The sequence below is a fragment of the Lissotriton helveticus genome, chromosome 1_1 (assembly GCF_964261635.1).
Source record: "Lissotriton helveticus chromosome 1_1, aLisHel1.1, whole genome shotgun sequence".
NCBI classification, from domain to species: domain Eukaryota; kingdom Metazoa; phylum Chordata; class Amphibia; order Caudata; family Salamandridae; genus Lissotriton; species Lissotriton helveticus.
In genome coordinates, this window is record NC_136057.1 from 1,785,406,120 (window position 1) to 1,785,427,287 (window position 21,168).

At 49.5% G+C, this 21,168-nt stretch overlaps 2 protein-coding genes across 5 annotated transcripts in view; one reads left to right on the forward strand and one right to left on the reverse strand.

Moving 5' to 3' along the window:
* Positions 1-1,896: 1,896 nt before the first annotated feature.
* Positions 1,897-14,470, reverse strand: LOC144774453 (ER membrane protein complex subunit 6-like). The gene is made up of 3 exons (XM_078659184.1): positions 14,372-14,470; positions 14,021-14,185; positions 1,897-2,123 (listed from the first exon to the last, which is right to left on the reverse strand). Exons 1-3 carry the CDS (start codon positions 14,390-14,392, stop codon positions 1,962-1,964), a joined length of 348 nt encoding a protein of 115 aa, XP_078515310.1. The 5' UTR covers positions 14,393-14,470; the 3' UTR covers positions 1,897-1,961.
* Positions 14,471-19,196: 4,726 nt separating this feature from the next.
* Positions 19,197-21,168, forward strand: part of RBFOX2 (RNA binding fox-1 homolog 2) — a 686,272-nt gene continuing 684,300 nt past the window's right edge. For 3 of the 4 annotated variants that reach the window (XM_078640440.1, XM_078640444.1, XM_078640456.1), the window contains exon 1: positions 19,348-19,514. In XM_078640440.1, the coding sequence (XP_078496566.1) occupies positions 19,389-19,514 (126 nt within the window). In that variant the 5' untranslated portion in view covers positions 19,348-19,388. Of the gene's footprint in view, positions 19,515-21,168 lie in introns of all 4 variants that reach the window. The other variant, XM_078640431.1, reaches the window with a different exon arrangement.

Consider the following 21,168-nt stretch of genomic DNA (forward strand, 5'->3'; position numbering starts at 1 on the left):
CTGCCCTGCAAGGAAACCTTGCTTAAGTAAACAAATATTTTAAAAGGGATATGTTCTGACTTTGCTTGTGTGACATGGCATTTTATGTATTTTTATATTGTCACATACAACACAGGTTTTGCAGATTGTTCACATGGTCACTGTTCGTGCATGCAATGCATTAAAGTGTGTGATGGAAGCCTAAAGCCTAGAAAGAAGCCTGATTATTTTCTAACATGAGCTCATGAAATACATGCCGATTGTCATGTTTTCTGTCTATGTGCGCCATTTGCATAATGTCAGTGTAATTATGAGTGCCATTCAAGGACTATGAGTGACACTTTCTCCTTAGCAAAATAAGCAATGATGGAAAGAGATAAATATTAGAAGTAAAAGCTTTTTGAGAATGGGAAGCAGTATAATATCTCCAAACTGCTTTTCTCGAATTCATATTAACCCACTCGGCAGCAAGCACGGTCAGTCTCACTCACTTGTGAGGCCTCAAGGCTGTGATCAGAGCCACCGCAAATCGGGTTTACTTCGGTGGGCTGCCCGCCTCTTCAAAGTACAGACCTGCCAGCTGCACCAGTCACTCTCCGGCAATTAGCAGCGGGACCATCATTGTAATTTTACATTTATTTACTGCAGCCTGGAGCCATGCGGCAATGAGATTAGGGGAGCGCTGCTATGATTTGCTGTTGGAAACACAATCTTTATGATGCCTTTGGGACCATAAGGCAGCACACTCTGATGCCCTTAATAGAAGATTAGAGAAAAACCTAGAAAGCCACATACCAAGCTTAACATGTAGGATATATAAAGTGTGTGCGCCACTGGCGATGGAGAACAGAGCTCTGCAAACAGTACAGCATTTCGCTCTACCACAGGCTCTTACATAGCTGAATGCCCCGGCTGTCACCAATCTAGATTTTCCTTTAACCGGTTTGCAGACTTGCTATATTTATTTATTTTTAAAAAAAGTTTTATATAGCGCAAACATGATCCCGAAGGATATTAGAGCGCTTCACAATAGGATGGAAGGGAGGACATAAATGCAATATCGAGCATCGAGCGGGAAAAGGAAAGTAATACAATAGCAGTAATTACACAAGTTACATAAAAAGAGTAAGTAGTGCTTTCTCTTTTTATAACCTTCGTCCTTTGGTGCGCTCTGCTCCTCCCTGCTTATTGCTGTTACTCCTTGAATACGTAACGTGTGACTATCGCTTTCATTTATTAATTTTAATAAACTTTTCAGGAGGTACTGTACACCACAATTTACAACCTGGTCACTCCATCCTTAAAATGTGCTCCTGTGCACTTTTTTTTAACGTGCGGCTCTAAGGTGGGCATCAACATCTTGAATGTAAATTAAAGAAGAAAAAAAGACAAAATGACTGTCACAACGTGATGTATAATGTTGCACTTGTGATGACTGGTGAGAGCATACGTGATCACACTTGCTTCAAAATAAATAAATGAACACAATCTGCCCGCAGCCTCGCTTTACTACCATAATAATGCAGCAAGTTTAAAATCACCGCTTGTGGGCTTTTTAGGGTAATCTGCCTGGTTTGCAGACTTTCTGTATTATTTTGTTAGTAACGCGAGGCTGCGGGCAGATTGAGTGCTTTTGTTAAAGTATCCATGTTAATCGCAGCCCCTTCACGAGCTGCGATTAACATGGATATCTAAATAAAAGAAAACAATCTGCCCGCAGCCTCGCTTTACTTCCAAAATAATGCAGCAAGTCTGCAAACTGGGCAGATTTCCCTGAAAAGCCCACTAGAGGTGTTTTTAAACTTACTGCATTGTTGTGTAAGATTTGATTTAATTAGAGGAACAGAACTGCATGGCATTAAGTTACTATTACACAAGAAGACAAACAATTAGAAATTAATAAGGAGTATTGGTCTGTCGATTAAATGAATTGAGTAATAGTCCTCAAATTTCATTAAAAACATTTCAGAGGATTTATCGCTTTAATAGACATGCACCATGCCATACAAGAAAGTCCAGAAAAGGACATAAGTGAATAGGCCTCCAAGAAGCGCTCCGGTGAAGAGTGGTCTTCGGGATTTGAAATATTTGTTCCACCGCCGGCCAGATTTTAGCACCAAAAGTAGAGATAGGAGAAAGTAGTGCTTAATTTGTGCCAGTGCTTTCCGGTGCTTAGCACCGGCACTCAATTTTCAGGGCCGGGTCTACATGCGATATTGGCTGCACACCGGTGAAGAGCTGATATTGCATCACAGCAGCCCGCCTTATGAAGGCACACGCTTAGAAACTGCCAGGGTCCCTGCCTTATCATAAATCACACGCTACCAATGATGACCCCTTAGTTGCAAACTATACACTTAGCCCGCCCCGTCCCTACTTGACAAATCGTCAAGTGAGTGTCCTGAGTTGGACCAATGGGATAACTGTGCTCGCTGCAGCCCGCCCAGGCATACTGCGCAGCTGCAGCGATTTTCAACGGATGTCATGAAGCGAGGAGCGTGTTGCGCAGCAGGCCTCTGATGAAATAAAACTAAAAGGCTGTCCCAGTAAATAGTGATTTAACATGATGCTGCTGGTAGTAGTGTGTGACCAGGACCTCCGGGCGTGAGCTGTTGATGAGCCAGGATACTGCCCTATTCTACACAGGCAGCCACTCCTGCCCCTCTCTCCCTCGTGGCATAAACATTTCGCTTTAAGTTTAACACGTCCATGACACATCTTTGGGCCCCGTTACGTGATCAGGAGCAGTTCACAAGGACACTTCAGCAGCTGAAAGCAGCGAAATGTTCAGATGAAAGTAATGGAAGAAAGTAGTAAGTAAGTAAGTAAGTAAGTAAGTAAGTAATACTTTATTCGATACATGTATCATAAAAGTACAAACATAAAAATACATACATACATAAATTTCAAGTATTACAGTCCTCATAAAAGTGTTGCATCAAAACAGTTAAAACTGGGGGAAAATATCATAATTAAAATTCATACTACGTCATGGTCTGTACACGAGTGAGACAACAACCTTAACCGGATAATCCAGGCGCTGGCCAAAAACTTAGCGACCCCTCAAACAATAACCATACAAGTGGTATTGGAAAGAATAATTCGAAGGGCGGATCTATGGTCCCTAACTCCTAGCTTCCTACAGACTGGCTGCAACCATTTAACTCTGGCCTGTTTGTATGCTTTACATGCAAAAAGGAAATGGCCCAGGGATTCTTCCGGGCAGGGACAACGTGGGCATTTCAAGTCCTCTTCCCTCCTATCTTTCCATCCTGCCATGAAATTTTTAATGGGGAGAATGCCATATCTAAGTTTCAGAAATAAAGTTCTGTCTCGAGGGGTCTGTACCGCTCAGCCCTCCACAGGGCTTGGTCGCCCCACTCACTGCTGCCGCTCCTGCCTGCCTTTGCCGCCTCCTGCCTGCTGATTCCTTCGCTCGCTGCCCGCTGCTCCTGGGAATTTCCCGCTGCTCCTGGGAATTTCCCGCTGCCCGCTGCTTCTTGGAATTTCCCGCCGCTGCCTCCCTGCGGCCCCCCCCCCTGTGATTCCATTCGCCGCCCCGCTGCTCCTCCCTCCCGGCTCCTTACTTATGACGCCCCCAGAGCGACCGCGCAGCGGACGCGCACAGCGGGATCGCCGATTGAGCGCCGAAGGTGCGCCAAAGGTAAGCCCGTCTGCGCCCGTCCGCGCCTGGCCCGCGCCCAGCGCCAGGACCCCTGGCCCTCCCCACCGAGGCAAGACGACCCGACTGACCTACGACGCCGCCACTCTCAACGCACTCAATGCCGGCCGGACCCACGCCTGCTGCCGAGCCACCCCGAGACGCACCCACGGACCCTTCACCTGCTGCACCTGCAAGTTCACCTGCCTCCGAACCTGCCCCGCACCCGCCAAGACAAACACCAGCAGCAACCACCTCAAGTGCATCCTGATCAACACCCGCTCCGTCCACAGACACGCCGTGGAACTCTGGAACCTCCTCGACGCTACATCACCGGATGTCGCCTTCCTCACGGAAACCTGGATGAACGCCTCCTCTGCAACCGACATCGCCATCGCCATCCCGGACGGGTACAAGATCATCAGGAGGGACCGCATCAACCAGACCGGAGGTGGCATCGCCATCGTCCACAGGAACACCATCCGCATCACGACCGACGCCAACGACTCCTTCGCCGCAGCAGAACATCTCCACTTCCAGATTCACACCGACCCTAAGACGACCCTCAGAGGCACCCTCGTCTACAGACCCCCGGGACCACGCACACAATTCAGCGAAGACATCACAGACTTCATCAGCCCGCACGCCCTCCCCTCCACTGACTACATCCTCGTCGGGGACCTCAACTTCCACCTGGAGAACAACAAGGACCGCAACACCACCGCCCTGCTGGAAAACCTCGCCAACCTCGGACTCAAGCAACTGGTCAACACCCCCACCCACTACGCCGGCCACACGCTTGATCCCGTCTTCTCTTACAGCAAGTACATCACCTTCAGCCACGCCACCGGACTCCACTGGACCGACCACAGCTGCGTCCACTTCAGCTTCAAAAGATCCACGACCCACCACCACCCGCAACAGGTACCTCACAGGAATTGGAGCAAGATCACCGCAGACCAGCTCACCACCTCCCTCAGCCAGAGCCCACCCGCCAACACAACGGACCCCAACGAAGCAGCCCGCAACGTCACACAGTGGCTGACCGCCTGCGCCGACGACCTCGCGCCACTAAAGAACCCTCCCAGCTGATCCAATAGCAAGAAGGCATCCTGGTTCACCGACGACCTCAAGGACTCCAAGAAGACCTGCCGCACCCTTGAGAAAGCCTGGCTCCTCGACCGGACCACCGACAACATGACCGCCCTCAAACACGCTACCCGCAAGCACCACCAGCTCATCCGCACCACCAAGAAGAAATCCCTGAAGGAACGACTGGACAACAACGCCCACGACAGCAAAGAGCTCTTCACTATCGTCAAGGAGTTCTCCAACCCCAGCACCGGCACCAACGACATCACTCCGTCACAAGACCTCTGCGACTCCCTCGCCTCGTTCTTCCACCGCAAGATCGCCGACATCCACAACAGCTTCGGCGCCCCATCCACGCACCCAACCGTCGAACCAATGCCCCCCACTGCCACCCTTCGCACCTGGACCATGGTGACCACCGAAGACACAGCCCGCACGATGAACACCATTCACTCCGGATCACCGACCGACCCCTGCCCACACCACGTCTTCAACAAGGCCGACTCCACCATCGCACCCCAACTCCGGAACATCATCAACGCCTCCTTCAACACCGCCACCTTCCCGGAGAGCTGGAAGCACGCCGAGATCAGCGCCCTCCTGAAGAAACCTACAGCGGACCCCACCGATCTCAAAAACTTCCGCCCCATCTCGCTCCTCCCTTTTCCTGCTAAAGTCATCGAGAAGATCGTCAACAGACAGCTGACCGCCTTTCTCGAGACAAACGGATCCCTCGACCCCTCGCAGTCCGGCTTCAGAGCCAACCACAGCACCGAGACCGCCCTCATCGCAGCCACCGACTACATCCGGACCCTGCTCGACAAGGGGGAAACAGTGGCCCTCATCCTCCTGGACCTCTCCGCTGCGTTCGACACGGTGTGCCACCGCACCCTGGTCCAGCGCCTCAGCAACATCGGTATCCAAGAGAAGGCACTGGAGTGGATCATCTCGTTCCTCGCCGGAAGAACACAAAGAGTCCTCCTCCCCCCGTTTCGCTCCGAGGCCACCAAAGTCATCTGCGGCGTCCCGCAAGGATCTTCACTCAGCCCCACCCTCTTCAACATCTACATGAAACCTCTCGCAGCCATCGCACGCCAGCACAACCTCAACATCATCTCTTACGCCGACGACACCCAGCTGATCCTCTCCCTCACCAGAGACCCCGACACCGCCAGAACCTGCCTACACGAAGGGATGAAAGACGTCGCCGAGTGGATGAAGGACAGCCGCCTGAAACTGAACTCGGACAAGACGGAAGTCCTCATCCTGGGATCTTCGCCCTCCGCCTGGGACGACTCCTGGTGGCCCCCAGCCCTGGGCACCGCACCCAAGCCAACCGACCACGCACGCAACCTGGGCTTCATCCTGGACCCCTCCCTCTCGATGACCAGACAAGTCAACGCTGTCTCCTCATCGTGCTTCAACACCCTGCGTATGCTTCGCAAGATCTTCCGCTGGATCCCGACCGAGACCAGGAAGACTGTCACCCAGGCACTCGTCACCAGCCGACTGGACTACGGAAACGCCCTCTACGCCGGAACCACAGCCAAGCTACAGAAAAGACTCCAGCGCATTCAGAACGCCTCCGCCCGACTCATCCTGGATGTCCCCCGACGCAGCCACATCTCCAGCCACCTGAGGAACCTGCACTGGCTCCCCGTCGACAAGAGGATCACGTTCCGGCTCCTCACCCACGCACACAAGTCTCTCCACGACCTGGGCCCCAAGTACCTCAACGACCGCCTGACCTTCTACACGCCCACCCGCCAGCTACGGTCCACCAGCCTCGCCCTCGCAGCCGTACCACGCATCCGAAGAGCCACCGCCGGAGGAAGATCCTTCTCTTACCTGGCTGCCAAGACTTGGAACTCCCTCCCCATCCACCTTCGGCTGACCCAGGACCATCTCGCCTTCAGGAAACAACTCAAGACCTGGCTGTTCGAGCAGTAGCATACTCCTCCCCCCAAGCGCCTTGAGACCCTCCCGGGTGAGTAGTGCGCTATACAAATGGCATGATTGATTGATTGATTGATTGTATGAAGTCCAAGAAGGGTTCTAACTTAACAACAAGCTTGTGTTCGAAAAATTTCTCTGTTAAGGGACCCCAATTTGGGTTGAGCAGAACCTTGGCCTCTATCAACTCCCAGTATAGTTTTTTCACTATTTGTTTTGGTGGGGGGGTTTGGGAGGCCGAGGAGTCGCTCAATCCCAAAGATACCACAAGCTTCTTTAGATTGTTTAGCCACTTTATTTTATTTGAAACATTCAGGCTAATTAACTCATCCAGCACTAAAGCATATTTTACTAATTCCAGGGTCCTTCTAAGGCGCACCCAAAATAGTAGTGGTCGGAGTTGGACTATTTCAGAAATAGATCTCTAACCCAAATCAGCAAATAAAGGTTTTAAAGGGGTTGAGAGAGGGAGCGAGACTAAGTCTCTTATAAACTTGTTCTCTGCCACCACCAGTGCTTTAATGTTCTCAGTGCCCCATAATTCAGATCCATAGACCGCAGAGGCTAACGCCTTTCCCTCATAGACTGCTAGGGCAGGGGCTATTGGTCTACTAACTGAAAGACGTTGATTCTTTAGGATAGCACCGGAAACCCTTTTAAGATTTAAAACCATTTTACACAAGTGGGATTCCCAATTCATTTTATTACCAATTCTAACCCCGAGATAATCAAATTCATCCACTACCTCTAGGGGGGACCCATTCAAGGAAAGATAAACCTTCCTATGATTTCTTTTTACGGACATGACCATCAACTTAGTTTTTGCAGTATTTACCGTTAACCCACGGTCTTTACAGAACACATTAAAACGATCAAGGAGTTTTTGCAGGCCTTTGGGGGTTTTGGACAACAGGAGGGTGTCATCAGCAAAGAGGAGTGTGGGTGTTTTCTCCCAGGCAAGGACAGGGGCATCCGCTGGGTCCTCTCTCAGGTGATCCACCACCCCGTTTATGAAAAGAGAAAACAAAGTCGGGGCCATCACACAACCCTGCCGCACCCCTCTGCTGACAGGGATCTTCCTAGTTAGTTGCCCCTGGTCCCCCCATCGGATCCTTGCATAATTTCCTTCGTGCAGTCTAATTATGAACTGTAACAAATAACTAGGAAATCCCAAATCCAGGAGAACCTCCCAGAGTTTAGCACGTGGGATAACGTCGAAAGCCGTTTTCAGATCTATAAAAGCCAGGTATAAACTCCCTCTGGCTATAGACACAGACTTCCAGTAAACCGCACAAAATCTAAAGACCTGGTCCATGGCGCCTACATTGCGTCTAAATCCGGCCTGGAAGTGGGTCAAGATATCATTTTCCATTAACCACATCTCTGTCCGGTTTATGATGACCCTGCCAACTACTTTTTGGATGGTATCAATTAAACGAATTGGTCTGTAGTTGGCAGGGTCCTCTCTATCACCTTTTTTAAATATGGTAATGACCTCTGCACCTATCCAGGATTCGGGTACTGGGTGGCCAGACTGGATTAGGTTCATAATCATAGATATGAGGTCTGCCCATAATTTAGGATCATACACCAATAGGTCCCCCGGAAGACCATCGGGTCCAGACGCTTTTCCCGGGATTATTTTAAGGATGGCGTCTTGAACTTCACGGGGTGAGAAGAACTCTTCATTAGTGCCATGCTCTCTATTAATCTTACTCACAGTACCCCTAGCAGGAGATTTTGACTCGCCCTCCATACAGTTCTCACAGTACAATTTTAAAAAGTGAGAGTACCATTGGTGCTCGGTTATGTGATTTAAAATATGCTCTGCCCCACGCCTATCGAAAATGTTAATTAATTTCCAAAAAAGAGTAGGATTCTTCCCATAGGCAGCATCCTTTAGCGCCTGCCAATGCTCCTCCTCCCAGTCCTTTTTGGCTGTCGCTATGCTTTTATGGTAATCTTGTCTAGCAGTTCTTACTGCTAAAGGGTCCTTACTTTTTATGGCCAAAGTAATGGCTTTCCTCTTCCTCCTACAATTGGCTGTGTACCAGAGGTTGCCCTTGTTCGGTTTATGGTATGTCATTGACGTCACCTTAGATTTTTTAATAAAGAACTATCCAATTTTCTCTGTTAAGTTCTTATACATAGCAGTTAGGTTTGACCCCGAGGGATGAGGGGCCATTAAAGTAACAGATGCCAAGCCACGGGATTCGGCCATAACTAGCTCTTTGATACTATCAAGTTTCCCTTCTTCACACCTAACTGCATTCCACTTAAGCTTTCGATTGCAGTTAGAGGGAAAAACTTCTTTAGTGGTCATCTCTGAAATTCCCCTTTTACTGATCTCATCTCCCCAATGGATTACCATACATAAAGGGTTGTGGTCACTGTCTGATCTTTGTCTGACCTTCATATCCACTAGGTCAATCCATGACTGAATATCCAGAAGGATATAATCAATCCGTGATGGGCAACGTAGCCTATTAAAGGTCATTGCTCCATCACGGTCGGAGACAGTACGCCCGTTTAAAGCCCGTAGGTTATGTTCCAAAACCAAAGCATTTAACTGGATTGCTCTCGCAGTCCATTTCTTGATGGGAGTAAGGGCTAAAGGTGGTATAGTCTGGCTCCTATCCTCATTATTTAACCCCATTGAATCTTCATCGTCCAGGGGTTCAAAAATACAGTTAAAGTCCCCCCACCAATATTTTAGATCTCAAAGGGAGGGATGATAACTTACTATCTAGCAACCCTACTATAGGTGAAATATGGCCACCCGGTAAGCCTCTTGCGTATACACAAAAGAGTTCTAATACATTATTTCCGGATGGGCTTTTAATAGAGATATGCAGAATGTCATTTGAGTTTGTATTATGGGTAGTGACGACGCAGTTCAAAGTTAACTTTACCCAGATGTGTAAACCTCCAGAGGGACGTCCTTTCCCAGTCGAAACTGCAGGAGTATAGAAGGTTGAGTATCCGTTTTTATATTGTGGCAGAGGACACCAGGTTTCTTGGAACATGCATATGTGGAAGTGTTTATGAAATCATTCCAATCAGGGTTATCAAGAATTTTTTTTAGACCTGCTATGTTCCAAGACAAGATATTAATAGAGGTATGGGCTGTGGATAATTCCTTTGATGGGATCAGTGTGCTAGATTCCCTTTCTGCTCTACCTAGGCTGATGGTAGCCATATTAATTGAAACATCCCTACTAATATCATTAACTCGTACCCCCGGAGAAGCGGGCACCACACTCTCCCCAGATCGTCCAGGGGACTGTGTTGGAAGTCAGTCTACCCCTTCTAAACCGCTATAACGATTGAAACAGGGGAATAAAGGATGGTTAAGCTGGGGACCCAGCCAATCCCCATTTGGCTGTCGATCACCCAGATAGGGTCTCCCTCCTCTCCTTCCAACTAGATTCCAACCTTCCTCTTCGTTCCCACCCCACTTAGGGGGAATCTGATAGTTGAAATTCTCCCTCCTGTTTCTCCCTCTCCCCATATTGGACGACCTCAGCCAGCTCCACCTATGGTCATGATGCTCCGTGTGCATATAGAAATATGACAGGGGTTTGGCCATAATCGTAGTGTTGTTGTCACATGGAGGAACGGAACAAATATATTCCACCAGTCGCGGGTCCTCAAATGTGACAACAACACAAACTCCCTTTAAGCTTTTCTTTTTTCCGCCTACCCAAGGGGCTCTCTCCACCATGAGCATTTTGTTGTTTAATCCAGGGGGTGGAGGATAGTTTCTGTCTAACCAGTGACAAATTTGATTTTTAAGTGCCCAGAATGGTTCAGAAATGGCCGGAGCAAGTTCGAGGACGCCTGTCAGAACTATCAAATATGGACAGGCGTCTGGTGGTAAACTAATGTTCCTGCATGGGTTTGGCTTCTCATGATGGGGTAAGGGGGATTTGGGGGCTGGGGTAATAGGATCAGTACCACTCTGAGTATGAGTGGGAGCAATAGTGGTTGGCTGGTTAGTACAGGTTTTTTTACTCTCTGGAATTGGTATTTTGGGCCGGCGGGACTTGGGGGCAGGGTTATCCCCTGTAGGGTGCTTCTTGGGAATAGATACATGATTACGGGCAGAAGATGGTACAGTAGGGACATTGGAGGCATTAGAGGCAGAAATAACTTCCTTGGGTTTTTGTGTCAAGAGAATAGCCTCCAGCTGATGTTCAATGCTCTGTAATCTGGATTCTAGGGGCAGAAGTAATGATTTGATAAGGTCGGACAGAGAATTCAAAAAGGAGGCATTCCTATCCTCTTGATCGATTGAGGATTCATCACTACTACTATCATCTGGAATACTAACCAAACTGCTGTCAGAGATTGTGTCATCTGGGATACCCAAAGGTAAGGGATGGGATACAAGTTCGACCTTATCACTCCCTATGTTATCATTGTTACCCAATAAATCCCTCCCTTCTTCGACGGGTACACTTGCACCAGTCTCGCCGACGATATGTCCCAACATCTCTTGTGGGGTAGGATTGGTGGTATTTACCTTGTGGGTTGTTTGGTTTATTTTTGGAACTGCACCTTCCAAACTGCCCCTTTGGGAGCAGTTATTCTCATGATGGACTACAACTGGTATTGATAATAAGTTGTTTAGCAAAGGGGCAGCTGGGATTGGTGCACTCGGAGGTGGAGGGTCAAGGGGTAATGTTAGGGAACTGGTTGGGGTGTGCAGTCTAGTATCTAACTGTATAGGGTGTGGATCAGAGCTGTTTAAAGCTTTGATCGGGGAGCGTACTAGAGCTATATTGCCTAAAGAGGATCTTTTGGCTTGGGCGAGGTCCATCGAAACCCTCCTTTCCATGAGTATTATTCCCTGGTCAATTAAAGAATTGGTGCGGAAAATAAAATTATCTAAAGTGCCAGTTAATTTTTTGGATTTAGCACTTGCAGCTGTCTGGCTTCGGGTTTCACGAGCAGACATGTTAATCAACAACTGAGGCTAATGATAAGAGAATTACAAAGGAGTAGGTAACAAGTGCTGTAATATTAACAATGCCTAGCAAAAGGTAACATTAAATAGAAAAGAACTAAAAGCACAGAGGGGATAACAGCTGCAAGAATAGCACCAAAGAAGCACAAATATTAATTAGAGCAGAAACGGGAAGAGGGGACAAAGATTAGTTAAGGGGCAGGGGGACTGGCCCAACCCAGGCTCTGCAGGCCTCGGAGGGCCTCAGAGGGTCCGCCCTTTGTCCGGGCTTCGTCCCGGCCTTTGTCCCGCACACGCGTCCCGCTCACGCGGGGAAGAGCCACCTATGATACAAGGCGGAGGCTGAAGGGGAAGAGATACGGGAAGAGGCGGCAGGTGTGCGGGATGATCAAATGCACAGCCTGGTGAGCCTCGCAGTCCCGGTCTCCGGCGGTGACCAATAATCCAGGCACAGTTCTCCTCCAACACGGGCAGGCTGAGTAACAAAGTCCCAAACCGACTACAAGCGGCACCCGCAGAGCGGGGGCCGCGAGTCGAGTTTTAAGCGCCAGTCAGCAGAGCAAGCAGAGGGGAGGAGACACGGGAAGAGGCGGCAGGTGTGCGGGATGATCAAACGCACAGCCTGGTGGGCCTCGCAGTCCCGGTCTCCGGCGGTGACCAATAATCCAGGCACAGTTCTCCTCCAACACGGGCAGGCTGAGTAACAAAGTCCCAAACCAACTACAAGCGGCACCCGCAGAGCGGGGGCCGCGAGTCGAGTTTTAAGCGCCAGTCAGCAGAGCAAGCAGAGGGGAGGAGACACGGGAAGAGGCGGCAGGTGTGCGGGATGATCAAACGCACAGCCTGGTGGGCCTCGCAGTCCCGTCTCCGGCGGTGACCAATAATCCAGGCACAGTTCTCCTCCAACACGGGCAGGCTGAGTAACAAAGTCCCAAACCGACTACAAGCGGCTCCCGCAGAGCGGGGGCCGCGAGTCGAGTTTTAAGCGCCAGTCAGCAGAGCAAGCAGAGGGGAGGAGACACGGGAAGAGGCGGCAGCTGTGCGGGATGATCAAACGCACAGCCTGGTGGGCCTCGCAGTCCCGATCTCCGGCGGTGACCAATAATCCAGGCACAGTTCTCCTCCAACACGGGCAGGCTGAGTAACAAAGTCCCAAACCGACTACAAGCGGCGCCCGCAGAGCGGGGGCCGCGAGTCGAGTTTTAAGCGCCAGTCAGCAGAGCAAGCAGAGGGGAGAAGACACGGGAAGAGGCGGCAGGTGTGCGGGATGATCAAACACACAGGTTGGTGGGCCTCGCAGTCCCGGTCTCCGGCGGTGACCAATAATCCAGGCACAGTTCTCCTCCAACACGGGCAGGCTGAGTAACAAAGTCCCAAACCGACTACAAGCGGCACCCGCAGTAGTAAATCAGGTGCTGAAATCTCGCCCCCCCTTGTAATTCCTCATTTCATCGAGGTACGTACACCCCTGCTATCAGCAACTTTGGTAGGAGTGGGGCACGGGGAGGGAATAGCATTCCTGGTAACTGGGCACCATATATGCATAAGTGGCGTATTCTGTAGGAGCTCCGTTTTAAACCTCACTCCAGTTTTAGTTTATGTATTCTATACAGTGGGTGAACATAGACTAATGTTACGTATTTATCTGATAGCACGAGACAGGCGCAAGAGTGACTCTAATTTCACTTACACTTTGAGGCCTCACACATTTCATGCCTGCCAAACTTCGATCAATTCCAGAAACACACTGAAGTGTTTACTGTGGCTGGAAGTCAACAAGATCCCCACAAGGCATGTGAATTCCTGGTTTCCTCTCTTGCTAACCTGCAGTCTAGTGACATTTGAGTGAAATCAAGTTAGAACCCAAATCGTGAAACAAGCAAAACTTGTATTGTATTCCGAACATCGTGCTGAGCTAAAACAAAAAAAACAGAAAAAAGAGGAAGCACATGTGGATGATGCTCAGTATGTAGAATAACGTAGCACAAACATATCTAATCTTCCTCTTAGCCTCGAATGAATGCGCAAATCAATTAGGAATAATGTTTAGTCTGTTTCCTTCTGCTATGTTCGACCTCCTGGTTGTGCTTAATATGAGCTGGCTGAACAACAGCACCTAATCATTCATTTTTGGTGAGCACAGGTTATTTAAGTGATTCGCCCAGAATCTCAGGATGTTGAGTCAGGCCGAGGCTCGAACCTGATTTCCCAGCCCCAAATTCGGCAGCTCTGGCCATTACGCTACTTCTCCCATCCCACTTGTAGGGTTTGTTGGCAATGTGTTAGGCAGTGCTGATAGGAGAAATTTGCCGGTTGAAGCTGCCTTCTGATGAGAGCCCCGGCACTTCTTTTTTTTACAAATTAACCACTGAGAAACGAAGCCAGGAAATAAAGACAAAGCCGTACAGGCCAGTTAGACCCAGAATTCCTGCTGTAGCCCCCGACAAGGCAGATACAGATGTCCTGCAATAGTCCAAAACTGCAGCATTGCCTCGCACTGCAGCTTCACTGATGAACTGAGGGCCTTCACGCTTCATCAGGGCGACTGACGCTGGAATCTGGGGACCACGGTTCGATCCCTGGCTCCGGCGGCAGGTTAGCCCAGCACCATGTGACTCTGGGCAATAGCTCGCTTAATCTTCCCGACGGCCCCCAGCGCCTAGAGACCCTTACGGGTGATTGTGCGCTTTACAAATGTGGACTTTACTTTACTTTACTTTCATCGCCAAAGCTGCCATTGCTGTAAATGGTTTTAACTGCAACAGCAAATACCCCGTTCAAGGGGTCACCAGGAACTCCCAGCAGACTCAAGCCCGGAAGCCAGCTCAATAAAACGCAGCAGTCCGAGTCTAATTACTGAAAAATCAGGAAGTCGCCCATTTGACAGACAGTAGAATATAAAGCAGATGCATGCTACAATAGAAGCGCACCGTAAGCTCATGTTGCGTTTTAAAAACAAATAGCAGTCCAATGGGGAAAAATGCGTGCTATCTTCGGAAATGGTTCTTCCATCTGTTGTGTAAGTAAAGCGAGGCTGCGGGCAGATTGAGTGCTTTTGTTAAACTATCCATGTTAATCGCAGCCCCTTCACGAGCTGCGATTAACATGGATAGTTTAACAAAAGCACTCAATCTGCCCGCAGCCTCGCTTTACATATAAAAGAATATAAAACCAACAGTGCGTGCACTACAGGGCAGCAAAAACAAAAGGCCAGCAAGTGGCCACATTAAAACACTTACCTCTGCTCCCGAGTATTCAATCACTCCAAAGTGGTCACTTCCGCCGCCGTCCTCCACAATCAGGAAATGCCCGTTTTTTCGCGGCGCGCGCCTTTTAAAAGCGGCGGCGCCGCGAATACTCTCGCGGGATGTGCCCTCTGTGCGCGCTCCACACATGGGACTGCGCGCTCGGGGGTAGGGAAGTGCGCGCGCGCGCGCGGCCGCGCGGGTTCCTGGGAACAGTGCCCACCACTGCATTCGTCGCCTCCACCTGGCCTTGGCCCACCGTGCCCGTCTGTCCCCGTACCTGGCCCTTCTCTTCCTCGACTTTGAGAAGGCCTTTGACACGGTGAACTGGGACTACCTGCAAGACGTGCTGGAGGCGATGGGCTTTGGCCCTTTGTTTCGCCGCCTCATCAAGGTCCTCTATGCCAACCCTAGAGCCCGGGTGCTTGTAAATGGGGCGCTCTCTGAGGCCTTTCCGATCCGTAGAGGTACGCACCAGGGATGCCCCCTCTCACCACTCCTGTTTGCGCTAGCAATGGAGCCCCTAGCGATGCTCATCCGGCGGGACCCCCTTGTCCAGGGGAGGGCCTGGAACGAGAGCCACGTAGATAAAATAGCCCTCTACGCTGATGACGTGCTTCTATATCTGGCGGACCCAGCGAGTTCGGGCCCCAGATGCTTGCAGATCCTCGCGGCCTTCGAAAGGGTCTCTGGACTCCGACTCAACGCGGCCAAATCCACATTAGTCCCGCTGCATCACTCCAGGGAGTGCTATGAGTGGCAGTCGACCATTCCTCTCAGACACCACTCGGTTAAGTACCTTGGGATATGGGTGGCCTTTCTGCCGGAACTCGAGTGGGCGTTAAATATCACGCCCCTGGTTGTCGTGATGAAGGCTGATCTTAAAAAGTGGCAAACCCTTCCCCTCAACCCCCTAGGGAGAAGCACACTTTTTAAAATGATGGTCCTCCCCGGCTTCCTTTACATTCGACAAAACACCTCCATCCCCCTCTCCCGCCCTTGTTTCCGCGAACTTGATGGGTTCCTGTCCCGACTCCTCTGGGGAGGCGGACGGCCGCGTATATACCTGGTGCACACCCGCATCCCCCCTTCGATGGGGACTTAGAGGTGACCCACCTCTACCTCTACTATCTTGCCGCTAAGCTAATTGTCATCCACGACTGGTAGGCGGGCGGCTGGTCCGACCCAGCATACCGTGTGGAGCTTGAGGCTACCGACTTTCCCCAGATCCAGGCGTTCCTATATGGCAGCCCAGTGCCACAGACCTTAGCGCCAATCACTAGAACGGTCCTCCTGACCTGGTGTGCCGCTCTGCGCCACGTGGGGTGGAACCGTAAACTCACTCGTCAAACACCGCTCTGGTGCGGCACCTGGCTCCGGGAGGTTTCGTCCCTGAATGGATTCCGATGCTGGGTTCTGATTGGCATCTCGGTCCTCGGGGGTATCTGGGTGGGGGACCATATCCGTGCCTTCGCAGACCTACAGCAGCGCCATGCCCTTCCCCATGCCCAACACTTCCGATATCTGCAGCTGCAGCTGCGCCACGCCATTCACGCACATCTACCCTCGCCGGTCCCCCTTCCGGAGTTCAGCCCACTGGAAGCCCAGGTGATGATGGGGAACCTGGGCAGAGGCGGAGTGTCCCGCATCTATCGCTCCCTAGTGAACAACGGCCCGCGTCTTTAGATAAATTGCGCGCTCAATGGGAGGGCTGAGTGGGCCCCCTGGAGGAGGCGGACTGGAGAGATGCCCTTATGGCACCCAGAACCCTGACCACGTCCTCCAGGCTATGCCTGGTGCAGATATACTACCTACACGCGGTCTACCTCACCCCAGAGCGACTCTTCCGTGCCCGCTTGTGACCCTCCCCAGACTGCCTGAAATGCGGTTCAGCCCCCACTGAACTTTTACCACATGGTGTGGCTTTGCCCGGTGGTAGTGAGGTTCTGGAGGGGGGTGGAGCGGGAACTCACACAAGCCCTGGGATGGGAGATCCCCCATGACCCACTGCGGATGCTGCTGGGGGTCTTTGATGGCCTGGATGGTTCCAGGATGGACAGGCGCCTGTTGGGGACGGCGGTGGCTGTGGCCAAAAAAGACATAGCGAAGTACTGGTCGCGTACTGCACCCACTGTGAAGGGGTGGAGGAGGGGGGTTGATTGGTGCGGCACCCAGGAGGAGGCCCTGTTCGAAGCCCGAGGCTCTCCAGAATTATTCCACAAAATATGGGGGAAATGGTTCAACATGATTCCGCCATGATTCTCGATGTACCGATTGTTTAATGATCCGCTGTTATTGTAATACAGGAGGGGCTGCTGGACTGGAATGGACTGACCCTGCCTATATGTCTTATTGACTCAGATCCGATGTATGTGTTGATTCATCAGCTGCAACCAATGAATTTCTTTTGCTGTTTTATATACTCAATAAAGTTGATTATCAAAAAAAAAATCTTAAATTAACGTTTGTTTGTGTTTATTTCTATGATAGTTCCCATTCTGGCCTGTGAGGCCTAATAAAAGATGGCTGACTTGCTGAACTGCGAATAGAAAATGAACTGAGCATGCGCAAGCCCGACTCCGAGTTCGAATGCGAGCTGTTTGTGCCTGGAATGAATGTAGTTCAAGGACGACGTGGCCTGGAAGTCTAGATGGCTGCCAAAAGATGAGCACAATGGTTCTGAACGTGAGAAAGTTTAGCAAAGTTACAAAGTGAGAACAGGACTAGGCCGGAAGAGGCCCAAAACAATGACCCATTTAAAATCTAGCTGACGGAAGCGAACTGAATAATATAATGATGAGGTGATGCTCATCCACCCCAAAACTGTCCAATCAGAACTCGAATTTATGTTGAAAGTTACACTTTTAGATAGAGCTAGTGAAAAAGGTATAAAAAAGTGTTGATTTTAGTGAAGAAAAAACTCCTCGATTTCATCCAGAGATGCTGTCCGTATGCTGATTTTCCTGAGATGTAAGACTTTGAATACATTTCTATTTCTTCTGAATGAGATTTGGACTTTAGGTGAGTTTATTAGTTAGGGAAATAGGGAGAAAGAATGATTTTTTGGAACTATCTGTCTTTTGCTAATACTTGCACTTCTGAAATCTAAATAAAATGTCTATTTCTGAATTGTCCTAAATAAATGGAATTAACTGTTTGAAATAAATCTTTATTTTCTTTTTTTTTAAATTTCGTTTTTTGAATAAAGAAATAAATAAAGTGAATAAACTTTAGACATGTTAAATTTGCTTTTAATAAAAATTAGATAAAAGGAGAATTAAGCTGGTCTTGAGTTTTCCTACGCCTAATTTTTTACTAGCAGATCCGTCGACCACAGTGGCGGCGTGTCTAAATAAATGTTTTGTTAATGAAAACCATTAAACTCATTTAAAACTACAGGTGTAAATAGTATAAATATTCAGTTTTAGTTTTAGACATCCCGCTAGGATACAGCAGTTCTCCTTTGAATGTCACCGATCCATGAAGTAGGGTGTACGTATAATGTGAGTGACTCGAGGTGTCATGGTCCCCACTGTCGAGTATATGTATGAATTTGTACTTCAGGGAAAGGGGTTATGGTTTTATAAATAATTTCCGGAGGACCGCTGCACTACCCCTCCGCAAGCACCTTGAGAGCCACTTGAATGAGTGGTTGAGCTCTGATTAATTGACTGCATTCTGAATTTTTTGCGCACTCAAGGCCAAATACAGCCCAACTTTGTGCACCCTCCCAGGAGAGCTACTCCCCCAAACAATTGGGAAAAATATCGCCCATTTGTACAGGAAATAACCCAATCTAGCAACACTGTGCACAGCAGAAAAGAATGAGGAATCAAAATGGTGGCAACACTACTTGAAGGGCTAACTTTAAAGTGATTGGAGCATGTGATATTTGATACAACTGTTACTGTTCATGGGAAATGTAGTTTTAAGTTTTCTTGGTTGTAATTGGCTGCTGTAAAACATTGAGTAAATAGAGAGAACCATGATCAGAACCTCCGGTCCTAAAAGCGAATTGGGTTGATTACAAATTATATTTGAGATCCCGTGCAGTCGGTCGTTCTCTGTTCTTCAAAAATTTGGTTGTTTACCTCGCGCCATTCCGTTTTTTTTTTTGGTTTATTCTCACAGGGTTGCGTGGCTGCATAGTTTGTAGTTTTCGGCCCCGCGCGGCCCTGTTCCGTTTAATTTATCGGTTCTCGTGGACGCACGAGTGGATTCTATCACTATTAGATCAACGACAACTGTGTTGTGGTCAATTCTCTGGTTCTTGGACCAACGCGGTCGAGCCGATTTTGGTTGATTCGTTGGTTTATTCGTTGGTTTACGGCCTAGTACGGCCGTGTGGTTTTGGATTGATGAATTGGTTCTTAGAACCGCGCAGTCGGGCATGTTTTAGTTGATTCTCTGGTGCTCAACCTTCTGCGGTCGGGCAAGTTCCGTTCGTTTCGAGTGTCTCGGGCCCGCCCGCGCACCCCGTTGTCTGGAGATGATGGCGGAGACTCTGCAGCTTTTTCTTCGAGGAACAAAACGGGAACCAGAGGAAGAGGAGGAGGAAGGACAGGGAGGCAAGAGGAGGCGGAGCGAGGGGGAAACCGTAATGGGCAGCATGCAGGTACAGTGAGACAGGAGGGGAGCAATAGGTGTTCTGAAGGTCGGGGGCGCCGGAATGGGTATCCAGGGCCACATTACTGGATAACGGGCACCGGGTCACAGGGGGGACTTCGGTGATGGGTCATGAGGGGTTGTAGTGCTGGTCACTTGGGGCCTGGGCCTCTGGAAGACTGCACTGCCGGGCAGCATTGAAGGGGCATGGTGGATGCGCTGTGTATTGGAGTCTGGTGTCGTGGGTGGGGGCAGTAGTGCTGTTGCCTGAAGCCTTCCCAAGTATTGTAAGTGATATTTGGTATCCCATGCAGTGTTGGTGTATTGACAGGACAGTGTGCCTGGAAAAGAAAGAGGGGAGCAGTGCTGAGGTTTTGGGGTCTGCAGTGTTGGAATACTGGTCAGCACAACCCTGGAGATATTGTGAAGCTTCTGGGCTGGGGAATAATAAAGGTGTTTTTATTGGAGAGCTCACCTCTGGGGTAGGAGGTCCGTCATGTTATTGTGAGTGCCGTACTGCAATTTAAGGGCTGCAACACTGGCAATTTGAAGGTGAAAAGGCTGCGGTGCTGAGTTGTATATGGGGCCTGGGAGTACTGGACTGGGTGTGGATATCGAACTGCTGAGTGTTGCTGGGGGCTACGCAAGCTGGGTTGTTGTCTGCATGTGCTGAGTTGTTACGGGGGCGGCCCCAGGGTCGGTTTTTGGGTGCGTTGCGGGGATGGAGTAGCAGAGGCCGCAAGAATAGTGTAATGAGGGCCAAAGTATTAAGGTGTCGTGGACGCCTGCAGCAGTGAGCTCTTCGCGGCTGGATTTATGATGTATATTAGTGGTACTGCAGTGATTAGTTTTAAAGGGCTGCAGGGATCGGTTATCTGTGTCCTGCGGCATTGAGGTATTGAAGGGTTGTAATGGTGGTTATTGGAAGGTTGCGGCGATGAGGCGGTGTTGTTGGCAGCAAGGGTTGACTGTAAAGCGCTGTCATAAATAGGTTTTCTGAAAGAGCTATGGGGTAGTGATATTTCATGGTGCGGCAGCAATAGCGTTATGATTTTTTGTGCCACATTAATAGTAAGCTACCAGTGTGCATGTTGGGGCTCTAGACGTTAATTATGCCCCCTTTTTTGTTGCTGATCTTAATTAAGCTAGTTTCCCTGATCATTTTTTTTGTATCTTGCTAGTCATTTATGAGTTTGTTTCTATATGCCACTGGTATGAAACGCAACTTGTTGCTTTCTTTTGTGTGTTTATTTCCCCCGATGCTCAAATATGTCGGTGTTGGAGAGCCTCTTTGATTAACCTAATCTAATGGTGGTGTCTCTGGTTTCACGGACAGACGTCTACTTGGCCACAACCCTTTTTTTTCTCAGTGCAAGAGACGGGCATGTTGATGAAATCACCTGTGATAGATATAGAGGGATATGGTGGATCCAGGGATGTATCTACCCCTCTCAATCACACCACTTCCCCCACGGACGTGGTTCATGTGGCTAGTCATGTAGGCAACAGTGTCATTGAAAGTGTATAATTTCGATTTCTGCAAAGTGCCAATTTAAAGATCCATTTGTAACCTTCACCGCTGAGTTCTGCAACATCTTTCCACACTCCGCGACACAGCAAAGCTAAGCTGGCCTTTTGGCTTTGAGACTGCATAGCTTAATGCA